The 17,673-nt window shown below is 36.3% G+C and overlaps 1 protein-coding gene across 10 annotated transcripts in view; it reads left to right on the plus strand.

Moving 5' to 3' along the window:
- Positions 1-17,673, plus strand: part of EXOC6B (exocyst complex component 6B) — a 615,592-nt gene that overhangs the window by 343,312 nt on the left and 254,607 nt on the right. For all 10 annotated transcript variants that reach the window (XR_007403261.1, XM_025453542.3, XM_049096018.1 and 7 more), the window contains one exon: positions 3,073-3,207. Coding sequence is in view for 9 of the 10 variants with exons in the window: in XM_025453542.3 (XP_025309327.1) it covers positions 3,073-3,207 (135 nt within the window). In the remaining variant the exon portion in view is untranslated. The remainder of the gene's footprint in view (positions 1-3,072; positions 3,208-17,673) is intronic.

A 17,673-nucleotide genomic window follows, 5' to 3' on the forward strand; every position in this document is an offset into this window, starting at 1 on the left:
TGGCAGTGTGGAGAGGGAGTGTGACTTCTCATTTTCTTGCTTTAGGTTAGTACTTTTGGAACTTTAGCATCCTGAATTCTCTGCTTTGGAAAACAAGATAAGGTAACAGGTGACTTCCACAGTCTACTCTGCTTTCCATTAGATTCTCTCTGCTACTGGGAATGAGAGACAGAAAAATTTTCTGCTTCTTAATGGTTTTTAACCTTAGTAACTCCTGTCATTTAATTGTGAGAGGTGGTTGTTTGCTTTAGTGTTCTCTCTCTCTCTCTCTCTCTCTCTCTCTCTCTCTTTTTGGACTCCTCACAGAACTACTTTATACCTAATCTGATGCTAATACCATGTCTTTGGAACAATGTTAAGGACAGTTCGGATTGCTGTGGTGATATATTTTTGTAAGAGAGTGGGAAGTGGGGATTAAAAATATCAAAGGAGCTCAAAACTCTGATGGAAGCTGATATCTGAAATTGCTTCATTGTATCCTTAAGTTCAGAATTACCCCCACAGTATCTGGCTTCACATTTGTAAATGCCCTTGTAAGGATTTTGGTTTTCTGTCATTCAGGAGTAGAGATCACTTAGACCTCATTAACAGACATTATTCCCTTTGAAAATGACATGGTATCTAATGTAATCCTAGAGGGTTTTAATAATCTATTCTATGCTCAGCAATGAAACATTTCAAAAGTGACTGACAGCCAATTGATGTAATTCATGGTGATCTTTTGTGTTGACAGATCTTTAAAAAGTCAAGGGAAATTACTACTGTACCTAGTGAAGCCGCCTCCTTTTTTTTTTTAAACTGTCAATATCCTGCAAAACAGGACAATTTTCTCTTTGACTGCCACTGTTTTTTATTTCAATAACATGACATGATTCCTCCTTATTATTAGGATTTCTTTTGATAGATAGAATGTGTTCCCTATAGGTAATGCTGACTTTAAAATAGAAATTCTTCAGTTCTCCAAATTAACTCTCTTACTTTTCTGATTTATGTATCAAGACAACCTTGCCAGTAGCCACCTTCCTGAGGAAGAAGAGTGATTTAATTTAGACAATTTAAATTTTTAAAATGACTTTAGTCTTTCTCTGAGGGAGAAACATGTTGAAAGAAAGAGGGTGATGAATTGCTTATTTTGGTAGGTGTTTTTTCCTAGAGCACTCTACAGTTAAAAGTGTGATGTTTTGGGTAGTTTTATAGAAAGAGATAGTGTCTGTGTCCAAAACTCAGAGTCTTTAAATGAAGGGAAGGGGCTTAGTGAGGAATATGAAATTGTCTGATGAGTTGTGGGGAATAGTACAGAGATCTGATCCCTTTGTTGCCCTAACTTTTCATTTTTTTTGGAACTGCATCTCTGGGTCTCTGCCCTTTGCCCTCACGTTCCAAAAGCAGACATTTTCCCCCAGTTTCCAGCTGATCCTTGGGGAGTAGAAAGTACCTTTCTCCTTAGTCCAATCTATTACTAAAGCATTGTTATGATTTAATATGTATTTTTTTCAGAATGAACACTGTACGTTAGCCCTGTGCTGGTTTGCTGTTGGGGAGAGAAGAATGTACTTTCTGATTACAATCCTATTAACATTTTTGTTTAATATTCAGCAGTATAATACAATGACTGCTACTAAAGTGTAATTCCAACTTTTAAACATTTTTTAATTGTAAAATGTGTATTACCCCCCACCTTTATCTTCAGTTTCAACTTCTCTTTGTGTCATCTATCCACTCACCCCCCATTCCTTCTCTCACTGGACTAGAGGAACAACTAAATTCACCTATAGCCTTACATACCCAAACTCCCCCTGTCTGCCACAACCCCCCCACCACACACATTCCTGTGGAAATAAAAAGTTAAAGATGTAGGAAAGAGAAACAAACAAACAAACAAAAAAAGGTTTTATTCCATTTTCTCTTCATATTTCTTTTAGACTCTGGGAAATATGAATAGTTTTCATAGTTGAAATAAGTAGTAGGTGCCCCTTTTTAAAAAAAATTTAAATTAATTTTTTTCATGGAGAGGTCTAGTTGATGGCAGACCCAGAATCTGATATTTCAGTCTTATGTACATAAGCGTGCAGCACTCCAGGGCTGCCATTTTATGCTTATGCTAAAAGGCATTGTCAGAAGTCATTTCAGTGAGTCCATAATTTGAAGGTAGAAGACTTGGATTGAGTCCAAATTCCATTTAGGTTCTGTGGTCTAGAGAAAATCATTTCATTCTTGTTTCTGTTTAGTAAAATAGAAGCAATAATTATGCCCAGCTTAACTTAGTTTTCCAGGTTCCTGGGAAGACAATGTAAGAAAATGAATTGTGAACTACTTTGTAAACTTTAATTCTATCCTGACAATAAGAGTCATTCTTTCTCATCCTCCCCTCAAAGTTATTTATAGATGACTTTTTATCATACCAGTACTATGGTTTTTAAGAATCTTTCTTGTTAGAAAAGGAAAATAATATTAACGAAAGGATATTTAATCCTCAAAATAACTGTGTGAGTAGAAATTATTACTAAGAAATTATTACTAACAGTTTACAGATAAAGAAACAGAGAAATTAAGAAACTTTTTCTGGATTAATAATTTGTAAATAGTTGATTTGCTGGTTTTTCTGACTGTAATGCCCACATTATTTCTTCTGTAAGCTAATATAGTTTGTTAATATCCTGTAGTCTATTTGCCGTTTATTATGCCTAATTTTGAAACTTCTTGCCATTTTCTTGTTCTTTCGCGGGGGGGGGGGGTATTTATTTCATTCATTTGGCAATTATTTGTTGCCAGGCTCTGTGCTAAACACTAGCAGTCTTCGTTCTTAGTCTCTTAAACAGAAGAAGACATCTGTTTAAAATAGAGAGACAAGTGCTCTTCTCCTAGGGGGAATGCAAGATGCTTTGGGAGTCAGGGAAGGCTTCTTAGAGGAATTACAACCTAAGCCCATGCTCTAACAAACCCTTTGTAGACTACAAAAGGCCCCTACCATATTTTGCCTTTTGTTTTTTCCTCTACCAGCAGATTGATACTGAGCCATTTGTTTTCGGGTAAATAGTCAAATGACTCTTACATGTGCTTGTTATTTTCTAGCTTGTCCAGATTATTATCAATACAACACACTTGGAGAAATCCTGTAAGTACTTGGAAGAATTCATCACCAACATCACTAATGTGCTTCCAGAGACAGTCCACACCACCAAGCTCTATGGCACCACAACTTTTAAGGTGAGAGGGCCCTATGGCCTCTGGTGTGCATAGTCTGGGGCATTCTACCTAAAATAGCTTTGTTTCTCCCAAGATGCATACTAGTGTGATTCATAACATGGTTTTGAGAATAAGGGCTTATGATTTCCTTAAAAAAACAAATATCAATGCTAATTTCTAGATGTTTAAACTTAAAAATTTCTACAAGTCTGTCCACTAAATATTCCTTGTATTTTGTACTTGAAAATGGCTATTTCCTCAGTTGGGCCTCGTCTTAATCACGAAGTCTAAAGTATTCTCTTAATCTTAGGATTTTTATTTATTTGTTCATGAGAGACACAGAAAAAGAGGCAAAGACATAGGCAGAGGGAAAAGCAGGCTCCTTGCAGGGAGCACAATGTGGAACTCTATCGCTAGACCCACAGGATCACGCCCTGAGCCAAAGGCAAACGCTCAACCACTGAGCCACCCAGGTGCCCCAAATTTTTAAAATTAGCTGTTCTTGCTTCTTTGTGTCCTGTGTCCAGTTTTTTTCACCTTACTTTTTAGTGAGGCATTTCTGTCCCTTTCTATTGTAGACAGGAATTTTATAATCATTTCACAAGGCCCCACCACTAGTTTTGATCTAGATTTTGATCAAACGGGAAAAATGACACTATTGTAGAGCAAAAGACAGAGAGTTTTTGGAGAGTAAATGAATGAATGAGTGAATTTATTTATTTATTTTACTTTTTTAAAAATTTAATTGGTCAATCTATAGTATAACACCCATGCTCATCCCATCAAGTGCCCTTCTTAGTGCCTGTCACCTAGTTACCCTATCCCCCCACCCACTTCTTCAGCAACCCAACAAATGTTGGAGAAGATGTGGAGAAAGGGGAACCCTCTTGCACTGTTGGTGGATATGCAAATTGGTACAGCCACTCTGGAAAACAGTGTGGAGAGTCCTCAAGAAGTTAAAAGTAGAGCTACCCTACCCCCCAGCAATTGTACTACTGGGTATTTACCCCAAAGATACAGATGTAGTGAAATGCTGGGACACTTGCACCCCAAAGTTCATAGCAGCAATGTCCACAATAGCCAAACTGTGGAAGGAGCCACGATGTCCTTTGACAGATGAATTGATAAAGAAGGTGTGGTTTATGTACACAATGGAACATTACTCAGCCATGAGAAAGGATGAATACCCACCATTTGCTTCAACATGGATGGAACTGGAGGGTGTTATGCTGAATGAATCAAGGTAATGCTGGCCTCATAAAATGAGTTTGAAAGTTTTCCCTCCTCTTTTGTTCTTTGAAACAGCTTTAATAGAATAGGTATTATTTCTTCTTTAAACATTTGGTAGAATTCCCCTGAGAAGCCATCTGGCCCTGGACTTTTGTGTTGGGAGGTTTTTGATGACTGCTTCAATTTCCTCACTGGTTATTGGCTTGTTCAGGTTTTCTATTTCTTCTTGTTCCAGTTTTGGTAATTTGTGGAATTCCAGAAGAAATGCATCCATTTCTTCTAGATTACCTAATTTGTTGGCATATAGTTTTCCTCATAGTACTTTCTTTTTTAAAGATTTTTAAAATTTACTTATTCACGAGAGACAGAAAGAGAGAGAGAGAGGCAGAGACACAGGCAGAGGTAGAAGCAGGATCCACGCAAGGAGCCTGATGTGGGACTCGATCCTGGGATTCCAAAGGCAGATGCTGAACCGCTGAGTCACCCAGGCGTCCCTCATAGTATGTTTTTAAAATCGTTTGTGTTTCCTTGGTATTGGTTGTGATCTCTACTCCGTTTATTAATTTGAGTCTTTCCCTTTCTTTTTAATAAGGCTGGCTAGGGTTTATCTATCTTCTTAATTCTTCTTAGAACCAGCCCCTGGTTTTGATCTGTTCTACAGTTCTTCTGGTCTCTATTTCATTGAGGTCTGCTCTAATCTTTATTATATCTCTTCTTTTTGGTTTAGGCTTTATTTGCTGTTCTTTCTCCAGTTCCTTTAGGTGCAGGGTTAGCTTGTGTATTTGAGATTTTTCTGATTTTTTTGGCGACTTGTATTGTATTTTCCTTTTAGGACCACTTTTGCTGTATCCCAAAGGTTTTGAATGGTTGTATTTTCATTTTCATTTGTTTCCATGAATCTTTTTAATTCTTCTCTAATTTCCTGGTTGACCCATTCATCTTTTAGTAGGATGCTCTTTAACCTCCATATGTATGAATTTCTTCCAAATTTCTTCTTGTGATTGAGTTGTAGTTTCAAAGCACTGTGGTCTGAAAATATGCAGGGGACAATCCCAATCTTTTGGTATTGGTTGAGACCTGATTTGTGACCCAGTATGTGGTCTATTCTGGAGAAAGTTCCATGTGCACTTGAGAAGAATGTGTATTCAGTTGCATTAGGATAGAAAGTTCTGTATATATCTGTGTAATCTGTTTGGTCCAGTGTATCCTTCAAGGTCCTTGTTTCTTTGGTGATGTTCTGCTTAGAAGATCTGTCATTTGCTGAAAGTGCCATGTGAAGTCTCCTACTATTAGTGTATTATTATCTAAATATCTCTTTACTTTGGTTATTAATGGATTGATATATTTGGCAGCTCCCACATTAAGGGCATAAATATTCATGATGTTAGGTCTTCTTGTTGGCTAGACCCTTTAAGTGTGATATAGTGTCCCTCTTCATCTCTTACTACAGTCTTTGATATAAGCCTTAATTCATCTGATATGAGGATTGCTACCCCAGCTTTCTTTTGAGGACCATTTGAATGATAAATTGTTCTCCACCCTTTCATTTGTAGGCTGGAAGTGTCCTTAGATCAAAATGAATCTCTTATAGACAGCATATAGATGGGTCTTGCTTTTTTATCCAGTCTGATACCCTGTGTCCTTTGATGGGATTGTTGAGTCCTTTTATGTTCAGAGTAACTATTGAAAGATATGAATTTAGTGTCATTGTATTACCTATACAGTCTTTGTTTTTGTGGATTGTTTCTTTGGGCTCCCTCTTTCTTTTACAGAGTTCCCCTTAATATTTCTCACAGAGCCAATTTTTGTGGTCACATATTCTTTTGGTTTCTGCCTATCCTGGAAGATCTTTATCTCTCTTTCTATTCTGAATGACAGCCTTGCTGGATAAAATATTCTTAGCTGCATGTTCTTCTCATTTAGTACCCTGTATATATCATGCCAACCCTTTCTGGCCTGCCAGGTCTCTGTGGAGAGGTCTGCTGTTAATCTGATATTTCTCCCCATATAAGTTAAGAATCTCTTGTCTCTCACTGCTTTAAAAATTTTCTCTTTATCTTTGCAATTTGCAAGTTTCACTATTAAATGTCGAGGTGTTGAGTGTTTTTATTGATTTTTTGGGGGAGAGATTCTCTTTATGTCTTGGATCTGAATGTCTGTTTCCTTCCCCAGATTAGGGAAGTCCTCAGCTATGATTTGTTCAAATATACTCTGTGGTCCTCTCTCTCTCTCAGCCTCTTCTGGAATCCCAATTAAATGTATATTGTTCCTTCTCAAGCTATCATTTATTTCCCTAAGCCTTTCCTCCTGGGCTCTTGTTTTTCTCTTTTTTACCCAGCTTCCTTCCTTTCCATCAACTTGCCTTCTATGTCACTCACTCTCTCTTCCACTTCATTAACCCTAGCAGTTAGAGCATCCAGTTTGGATTGCATCTCAGTTAAATTATTTTTCATTCGGCCTGATTAGATTTCAATTCTGCAGTAACAAAGTCTCTAGAGTCCTTTATGCTTTTTTCCAGAGCCACCAGTAACTTTATAATTGTACTTCTGAATTGAATTTCTGATATCATATTTAAATCCACATTCTGTAACTCTGTGTCAGAGAGTATTGCTTCTGGTTCTTTCTTTTGTGGTGAATTCTTCCTTCTAGTCATTTTGTCCAGTGCAGACTGGCTGTATGAACAGGCTGAATCAAAAATATCAACTATGACCTAAGTAGAATACACCCTAGATGATTTGGAAGAGGTCAGAGACCAGAAAATAAAAAGAACAGAACAAAATAAAAGGACCACTAAAATGAAAAAAAAAAAAAATTAAAATAAAGACATAAAAACAAAAAACCAAAAACAAAGCAGAAAAAATGAAAGAAAAGAAAAATAAAGGGAGGGGATGCTGGTGGTGAGGAAGTGGTAGTGAACCTCTCTTGGTTCTGAGCATATTTTGTTCTGTATGTTAGAAGATGCCCAATCCTAAATTTATATAAGTCAACAATACTTATATAAGTCCCACATTGACCACAGTAACATAAACAAGATAAAAGAAGGGAGCAGAATGGGAAGGAAGAGAGAATATTATCTCACAGAATGAATCAACATGGTATTCCACTTGGTTCTGGGTGTATTTTGGTTGTGTGTTAGAAGGTACTAACTTCCACAACTATAAAACAAAATATGACTGAGAAAACAAAAAACAAAAACCCATATCTCACATATCTACCAAAATTAAATTGAATGCGTTGAAGGGAATCCAGAAGTGAAAAATATATCTAAGACATGTAACTGTAGAAATATGAAAGTCAAAAAGGAAAAAAACTTAAAAACTAAGAGTTGGTAAAATATTGAAGTTAAGGTGGGAAAAGAGAAAAAACATTGGAAATTTGCAGCCTGATATCAAAAGGAGTTGTAAAAAAACAAATAAATAAAGGACCCTCTAGTTCTATTATCCCTCAGTCCTGGAGCTTTCCAATACTGCTTGTACACTAAACTTGCTCTTCTCCTTTCTTCCAGCTGATCTTCTGGGGGAGGGGTCTGCTGTGCTGATTCTCAGACGTCTGTGCCTGGGGGAGGTGCCCCGACCCCGCCAGGTGCTGGGCTCAGTGTGAGCTGTTTATTCTGTGAGGCCTTTGTTCCCTGGCGGCCCTGCCTCTCCCAGGCACAAGGTGGAACAAAGAAAAAAACATGGCGGCGGCCAGATTTCCAGCTCTGGAGTCAGCTAGCTCCCCGCGAATACCTATCTGCAGTCTCCCAATCCACACTGGCCTAGATGCTCCTGAGGGCAGGCACAGGTGCACTGATTTGCACAGCTTGCAGGGCACCCAACAGCAGGAAAGTTCTCACTTTCCTGTGCCCTCCCTGCTTCTACCTGTCCCAAAGGGAACAGAGGATAGCCGACTTTATCTGCCTCAGAGCCTTTGGATCCAGGGCCCTGTGCCACTGGATTCGTGCTCCCGGGGACTGCCTGTCTCGAAGTGAACAAGGTACAGACATCTCAGTTCGTTGCCAGGCTCTAGGGTAAAGGGCCCTTTGGAACTGGCCCGTGTAACCCGGGCGGCCTTCTCCACAATGCCCCAAGGGCTGCGGTGCTCCAGCCCTTTACTGGGATCACACCAAGGTTTGTGATGAGCTTTCCCCTCCGGCGCCATCTTATAGTGACTCGGGGAATGTTGATGCCTCACAGCCCCTCCTTTGATTCTGCCCAATTTCCCTGCTAAGCACTTTTCTGTCAGGGAAAAACTCAGGCATGGATTTTTAAAGTTCCTGCTTGTCCAGGGCTGGGCTTTTGTACCCCAGAGCCTTTCACTGCTCCACTTTAGCCCTGCTAGTCAGGGTTCTCCTCACCACTTTATTTCTATTTTATTTTTTTCGCCTTCCTATCTTGTTAGAAGCAAAAACTCTTCTCTCTGTAGCATTCCAGCTCTTCTCTCTTTACATCTCAGGTCAAATTAGTAGATGTTCAGGATGTTTTGAAAGTTATCTAGGTAAGTTTGTGGGACCAGATGAGTTGAGGACTCCTACTCCTATGCCATCTTGCCAGTCTCCCTTGTAAATGACTTAATTAAAAGAGCCTTAAGTAACTCCTTTGTAATGCCATGTTAGCTTTAGATAAATATTAAGCAGAAAGAGTAATAGGGTAACATCTTATCCACTAAAATGATTACTAACCTGTATGTTTTGACTTTTTATTATTTGATTGTTTTAGTTTTGAATAAGGTCTGTTTCATCCTTTTGTAATCTAGAGGTTGATATTAATTAGATATAAAGTTGTAGAGTTGAAATCATGATTTATGTCCACTAGTGTCTACTTTTTCCTATCATTTTTATCATCTTTCCCTATTTATTGGCACTTCCTTTGAAAGGAGATTTAAAACCAGAAATCAAATTTGATTCATAACTGCTAATCATATTTTATGAGATAAAAACTGTTAGTAAGATCTCCTTTTTCTTTTATAAGAAAAGAAATGAGAAAGAACCTCAGTAGCCAAAGCAATCTTCAGAAAGAAGAAGAAAGCTAGAAGTATCACACTTCCTGATTTCAAATTCTATTATAAAGCTATAGTAATCTAAAAAATATGGTATTAGCAAAAATACGTATGCATAGATCAATAGAACAGAACAGAGAGCCAGAAATAAACCCATGCATATATGGTCACATAATTTACAACAAAGGTGTATGCACAAGAGTACACAATGTGTAAAGAATAATCTCTTCAATAAATGGATAGTCGCATGTAAAAGAATGAAACTGGACCCCCATTTTTATACCATAAACAAAAATCAACTCAAAATCAACTAAAGATTTGAATGTAAGATCTGAATTATAAAACTTCTGTAAGAAAAAACATGGTGTGTTTGGGCACCTGGGTGGCTCAGTGGTTGAGCTTCTGCCTTTGGCTCAGGTCATGATCTCAGGGTCCTAGGATCAAGTCCTGCATCAGCTTTCCCACAGGGAGCCTGCTTCTCCCTTTGCCTATGTCTCAGCCTCTTTCTCTCTCCCTGTGTCCTTCATGAATAAATAAATAAAATCTTAAAAAAAAAAAAGAACACATGGTGAGTAAATTCCTTGACACTGGTCTTGGCATTGATTTTTAAATTTAGTACCAAAGCAACAGTAAATGTAAATGGGACTACATTAATCTAAAAAGCTTCTGCACAGTAACAGAAACCCAACCAAACACAAGAGCAACTGATGGAATGAGAGAAAATATTTCCAAATCTCATAAGGGGTTAATATCCAAAATATATAAATTACTCATATAACTCAATAGCAAAAACACAAATAATCCAACTAAACCAGAGCAGAGGAACTGAATAGACATTTTTTTTCTAAAGAAGACATACAAATGGCCAACAGGTACATGAAAAAATATTTACAACACTAATCATCAAGGACGTGCAAATCAAAACCACAATGAAATACTACCTCATACCTGTTAGAACAGCTATTATCAAAAAGACAAGAAGGAACAAATTCTTGCAAAGACAGAGAGAAAAGAGAACCCTTGTGTGCTGTCGATGGGCATGTAAATTGGTACAGTCTCTATGGAAGATAGTATGGAGATTACTCAAGCAATTAAAAGTAGAACTGTATGATCCAGCAATCCACTTCTGGGTGTATATCTAAAGAAATAAAAATCATTATCTTGAAGAGATATCTATACTTCCATGTTTATTGCAGCATTATGCACAATAGCCAAGATATGCAAACAATGTAAGTGTTTATCAACAGATGAATGGATAAAGGAAATGTATATATACATAGTGGAATATTGTTAAACCAAGAAAATAAGGAAATTCTGCCATTTGTCGCAATATAGATGGACTTTGAGGGTATTATGTGAAATAAACCAGATAGAGGACAAATGCTGCATGATATCATTTATATGTGGAATCTTTAAAAAAAAAAAAAGTCAAGAAACAGAGAGGAGAGTGGTTGCCAGGGTCTGGAGGGTGGGGAAAATAGAAATTGGTAAAGGGGTACAAACTTTCAGCTATCCAATGAGTAAGATTTGAGGATCTAATGTAAAACATGGTAGCTATAGTTGATAATACTGTATTGTATAATTGCAATTTTCTAAGAGAATATAACTTAAGTGTTCTCATAAAAAATGTAAATGTGCAAGGTAATGAATTTTAATACCTAGGTGATGAGAATCCTTTCATAGTGTGTGTGTGTGTGTGTGTGTGTGTGTGTGTATATATGTATATAAATCACCAAAATGCACATTTTAAATATAATTTTATTTTCAATATACCTCAATAAAGCTGAAAAAATGAGATGTTCACAAATATTCTTTATGTACATATGTGATTAGGTCAGCTGCTAGATGAGTTTCACATTCATGATGTCACCATGGATTATTTGTTTAAATTACCTAAAAAAAATTTATTAAACATTATGTTATATTGGTACCATTAGTTGAAAATTTCTAATAGTGTCTCATTCCATTAATATTGAAACTCTTATAGTGAAGAAAAGATTTGTCTACTAAAGAAGATCCATGAATGAGCATGATAAGAGCTTTAAGAACTTTAGCATTACCTTAGACAGTAATAGGAATTATAATTCCTATAAAATCTTAGCAGTTTTGTGGAGCACAGGCAATAATTTTGTCAAAAATATTTCTGCTTGATTTGCTATGGAAGCCAAAACTTCTCCAGGAAAGCACATGTGGGCAGGGCTATGGTTTAATGTTCACCAGAGAAGAGGGAGTTAGGGAGTTAAAATGTGAGGTTCATTTATACTTGTCTCATATGGGGAATATATATAGTATGTATTGCTACTCTTCCCTTAACCCACCGCAATTTTCTTATTTCAAGGGCTTTTCAAATTATGGTCAGAAATCCTCCCTAAGGATGGCTTGTGTAATTTGTTGTTCCTCCAGCATTAAAATTGCTGAGGGAAAATTAAAGGCAGACAGGAAGCCATAGGAGTTGAGCAGCCAGTTAAATACTTAGTAAAGGAGAAGTTCTGGAGACCACTAAAGGTCATGTTGACAAGTGCTTATTGGAAACACTGATTGCTTAAAACACATTGAAAGTTTATTTTTACCAGGACTGTTTCAGACCAACTACCCCAGAACTCAGTATAAACATGGCAATTATAACAGCTACATGTTGTGTATTTTCCTAAGCTACTGTTTCCAGAAAACTTTCCTTTGCAGATGGAAACCTTTATGCTGAAAAAGGGGCAAAAATAATCAGAAGGTCTTCAAGGTATTTTCCTGCAGAACTGCCTCTTGTTTCTTCATTATGTGACATAATGAAGCTGGCATTATTAGCTTTCCTTGTTCATAAGAATTTCCTTACTCTTACAAAATAGGATGAGGTTATTTATTAACCTGCTCCCTCACAAATACTGTTTGTGTACCTACTATGCAACAATCTCATAGGTTCTTGGGTAGAGAGAGAAAACATACTTATTCCTTGGATTTAGAATTTATACCTATAGGGAGGACAGGCACTGTAACTTTTATAGAGACCTTTGTGAAAAGTACTAGAATATTACAATAAATACATTCAATCCCTCGACAATTCTACAAATTTGTATGAAGCATCTACTACATACCAGGCAATTTATGGGTATGAACTGAATAAACAAGTCTCCTGACTTTACAGAGTTTATATTGTTCTGTGGATGATAGATGATAAACAAACAAAAATATCTCATTTAATCTCAGGTAATGACAAGAACTAAGAAGAAAAATAAATGACCTGAATGAAATGAGGAATAACATAATTTGGATTTCTGATAGATAAACATTCCATTCAGAGGTACCAGTACAATAGTAGATATTGGTATGTTCAAGGAAAAACAGGAGGTTCAGTTTGGCAGTGATGTATCTATCATTGGAGGTAGAAGTGGTAAGAAATGAGATAGTCAGGAATATGATATTTTCTGGATTTGTAGGCCACAGTTAATACTTTGGTTTTTATTCTGAATTGAAATGGGAGGCCATTAGAAAATTACAAGTGGTGGTGACAATCTGATTTATATATTAATGGGTACCCTGGTTGCTGTGTGGAAAACATATGCTGTAGGTCAGTGAGGGTGGAAGAAGAGGCGTTGTTAATTTGGACTTTATTGCAGTACTCTAGGTAAGAGATGATGCTTTTTGGATGACTGTGATAGGATGATGACAGTGGTAAGAAATATTTTTGAAGGTGAAGTTGGCAAGTTTTACTGCTAAATTAGGGATGAGGTTATAAGAGAGAGAGTGGGGGCAAGGATAATTCCAAGATTTTTGAACTGAGCAAACTGGATGAATAGTGGAGCTATTCTGTGAAATGGAGAACATTGAGAGAATAACAGACTTGAGGAGAGGCAGTGGAGTCAAGACTTCCATTTTGGACATATTAAGCTTCCGATATTTAGTAGTCATCTGCATAGAGATATTAAATTGACAGGACAAAGTCATAGCTGGACATAAAAATTTAGAACTCATTCATATAAAGATAGCATATAATGCCATGGGGCTGGCTTTCTTCTGGAAATTGAATATAGATAGAGAAAAGATGAGAGAGCCTCCAAGGGAAATCAACATATGTAGGTCTAGAAGACGTGGAGAAAGCCACAGAGGATGACAATGCTTATCTCAGCTTTGAGACCTTCAGGGAGGACTTCCCAGAAAAGGCACAATAGGAGATGGGTCTGGGACCAGCAGAAAGTGTCCAGATGGAGGGAAGCTGAAGATGATGGAGTAAGAGGCATTTTTAGGAGAAGCAACTTCATGTAGAAAGATGAAAGAATAAAATAAAACCAGACATATTCAGAGTAGAATAAGGGGCACAGTGAGATAGAAAAGTAATTAAATGTCAACATTTTGTATTGATAGATAATTAGGATTTTACCCTACTGAAGTCTTTGAGAGACTTCACGCAAGGATATGTTGCATTTCTTAATTAAATTTTTTATTTAAATTCAATTTAGTTAACATACGCTGTACTATTTCAGAGATAGAATTTAGTGATTCATCAGTTGTCTACAACACCGTGCTCATTATTTGAAGTGCCTTCCTTAATGCCCATCACCCAGTTATGCCATCCTTCCATCCACCTCCTCTCTAGCAACCCTCTGTTTCCTATAGTTAAGAGACTCTTAGGGTTTGCCTCCCTCTCTGTTTTCATATTATTTAATTTTTCCTTCCCTTCCTCTATGTTCATCTGTTTTGTTTCTTAGATTTCATATATGAGTGAAATAATACGATATTTGTCTTTCTCTGTATATGTTGCATTAAAAAAATCATTTTAGAAAGGGATGCCCAGGTGGTGCAGCAGTTTAGTGCCTGCCTTTGGCCCAGGGCATGATCCCTGAGTTCCAGGATCAAGTCCCACATCAGGCTCCCTGCATGGAGCCTGCTTCTCCCACTGCCTGTCTCTCTCTTTCTCTCTCTCTCTCTCATGTGTCTCTCGTGAATAAATAAGATCTTAAAAAAAAATCATTTTACCTTGCCTAATTAAAAAGAAGAAAGGATTGAAAGAAGGGTGGAAGGAAGGAAGGAAAGAAGAGAAAGAAGAAAGGAAGGAGTAAATAAATCACAATCACTTGAAATTCATTATCAGAGGAAATTAAGTACTTAGAAAACTTTGTGTAACTATACTAATAAATTTGAGGATATATTGGAAAATTTATGATAAAAATTAATTCAAGAAGATCTGTAAATTGACTAATAACTATGAAAGAAATTAAAAAGTTACTAAAGACTTCTTAAATTTGAACAAGATCCATATGATTTTTTTAAATTTTATTTATTTATTCATGAAAGATACAGAGAGAGTGAGAGAGACAGGCAGAGGGAAAAGCAGGCTCCATGCAGGGAGCCCAGCGTGGGACTCGATCCCGGGACTCTGGAATTATGCCTTGAGCCAAAGGCAGATGCTCAACCACTGAGCCACCCAGGCATCCCGATCCATATGATTTTATCAGTGAATTCATTTAAGCCTTCATGAAACAGATAATTTCTGTATTATTTAAACTATTCCAGATTGTAGAGAAAAAAAAGGAAACTAACTTCATTTTTAAAAATAAACGTAATAATGATTTCAAACACAGAGAAACCACAAACAATAATCTGAACCATTAAATGTAAATATTGATGTAAAAACCATAAATAATAGTCTATCAAACATAATCTAGAAGGACACAGAAAGTAGAAATTAATATTAAGAATATGGGAATGATTAGTATTAGGAAACTGCTTAAAGAAAAAGAAAACTATTTTAAATTGTCCACTTCTGTAATAGATCAAATAAGAAAAAATACATGAGTATTTAAAAGATACTAAAATGGTATTTTATATAAGGCATCATCTCTTCCTGCTAAAATATCTTGGTAAACCCATCTATCAGTAATTGACAGATCCTGGGGGCAGAAATTGACAGATTCAGGAGGATATAGTTGAACTGAATGGTACTATCAGTCAACTGGACCAAATTGACATTTGCAGAATAGTTCATCCAACAATAGTGGAATTCTTATCAAGCTCATAAGAGCATTCATCAAAACAGACCACGTTCTGGCTAATAAACACAAAATTGTTAAAATCTTAACAAATTTTAAATAATAGAAATCTTACAAAACCTGCTCTTGGCCACATGGAATTTAACTGTAGAAATAAATAACAGAAAGATAGCTTTAAAATCCCCAAATATTTGGATATTAACCAGCACACTAAAAGTAATATGTGGGTCAAAGAAAAAGTCTCAAAGAGAAATTAACAAGTATATCAAACTAAATGAAAATAAAATTCAATTTATTGAAATTTGTGATATCACCAAAAGCATTGCTTGGAAGGGAATTTATAGCATTAATTGCATATATTAGATAAGAAATTTCTAAAATCAATAATCTTTGCTTCTATCCTAAGAAACTAGAAAAGGAAGAGCAAATTAAATCTACAGTGATCAGAAGGAAAGAAAAAAATTAGAGCTGAAATGGTTTTTGTATAGAAAATCAAAAGCGAAAAAAAAAAAAAGAAAGAAAATCAAAAGCGAAAAATTAACAAAACCAAAGGCTGGTTCTCAGTACGATCAATAAAATGGATAAACCTTGAGCCAAGCTAACCAAGAATAAAAGAAGGAAGGCTCAAATTATTAATGTCATAAGTGAAAGAGGGGCAATCACTACAGATTCTATGGACTTTTTTTTTTTTTTTTAATGATAGTCACAGAGAGAGAGAGAGAGGCAGAGACAGAAGCAGGCTCCATCCACCAGGAGCCCGATGTGGGATTCGATCCTGCATCTCCAGGATCGTGCCCTGGGCCAAAGGCAGGCGCCAAACCGCTGCGCCACCCAGGGATCCCTGGATTCTATGGACATTAAAAGAGTAAAGGAATATTATGAACAACTCTATACTCACAGTTCGATAACCTACATGAAATGAATCAATTCATTGAAAGGCATGGTTTACCAAAACTCACAAGAAGAAATAGATAATCTGAATACCTTGTATCTATTGAAGAAATTGAATCAATAATTAGTAGCCTTCTAAGACAGAAAACATCAAGTCCAGTTGAAAATGTTGTAGAAGACACAAATAAATGGAAAGATAGACCTTGTTCATGGTTTTGAAAGAATTTCAAATGGTTTGAAAGAATATTGTTAAAATGTCCATACTACTCAAAGTAATCTACAGATTCAGTGAAATCTCTATTAAAATACTGGTATTGAAAATTGGAACTACAAAAGACTCTGAAAAAACAAAATAATCTTGAGAAAGAAGAACAAAGCTGGAGGTGTCATGCTTGCTGATGTCACATTTTATTACAAACCTACAATAATCATAATAGTATGGTATTGATATTAAAACAGACACATGGATCAATAGAATAGAACAGAGAGCCGAGAAGTATACTTATACATATATGCTCAATTAGTTTACAGCAAAGGATTGAAAAATGCTCAAAACGAGAAGAATTGTGTTGGAAAAACTACACAGCCACATACAAAAGAAATTGGAACTCTATCTTACACCATCCACCAAAATAAACTCAAAATAAAGACTTGAACATAAGACTGAAACAATAAAACTTCTAGAAGAAAACATAGTGGGTAAGCTGTTAGTCTTAAAATTGATGGGTTTTTTTTGTGTGTGTGTGTCTTTGACATGAAAGCAAAGGCAACAAAAGCAAAATTGAACAAATGGGACTATATCAAATTATAAATCTTCTGCACAGCAAAGGAAACCATCAACAAAATGAAAAGAAAACTGATGGAATGTGAGAAAATATTTGCAAGCTACATATCCAATAGGGGTTTAATATCCAAGTGATTCAAGGAACTCCTACAAATCAATAGCTAAAAACTCAAATAACCCAAGTAAAAATGAGCAAAGGATATGAATAGATATTTTTCCAAAGAAGACATACAAATAGCCAACAGAAATGTGCAAAGGTGTTCAGCATCACTAACCATCAAGGAAGTGCAAATCACACTTTCTAGAATGACTAATGGCTATCATCAAAAGGACAAAAGATGGAGCACAAGAATATGGAGGAAAAGGAACTCTTGTACACTCTTGGTGGGCATGTCAACTGGTACAACCTCTGTGGAAGATAGTTTGGAGATTCCTCAAGAAAGTAAAAATAGAGAGATCAGATCATCCAGCAATCCCACTTCTGGGCATATGTCCAAAGAAGTTGAAATTATCATCTTGAAGACTTATCTATACTTTTGCATTCATTCCAACATTATTCACAATAGCCAAGATATGGAAATAATCTAATTGTCCATCAGTGTATGAATGGGGAAAGAAATTATATAC

This window comes from Canis lupus, chromosome 17 (genome assembly GCF_003254725.2).
Source record: "Canis lupus dingo isolate Sandy chromosome 17, ASM325472v2, whole genome shotgun sequence".
NCBI classification, from domain to species: domain Eukaryota; kingdom Metazoa; phylum Chordata; class Mammalia; order Carnivora; family Canidae; genus Canis; species Canis lupus.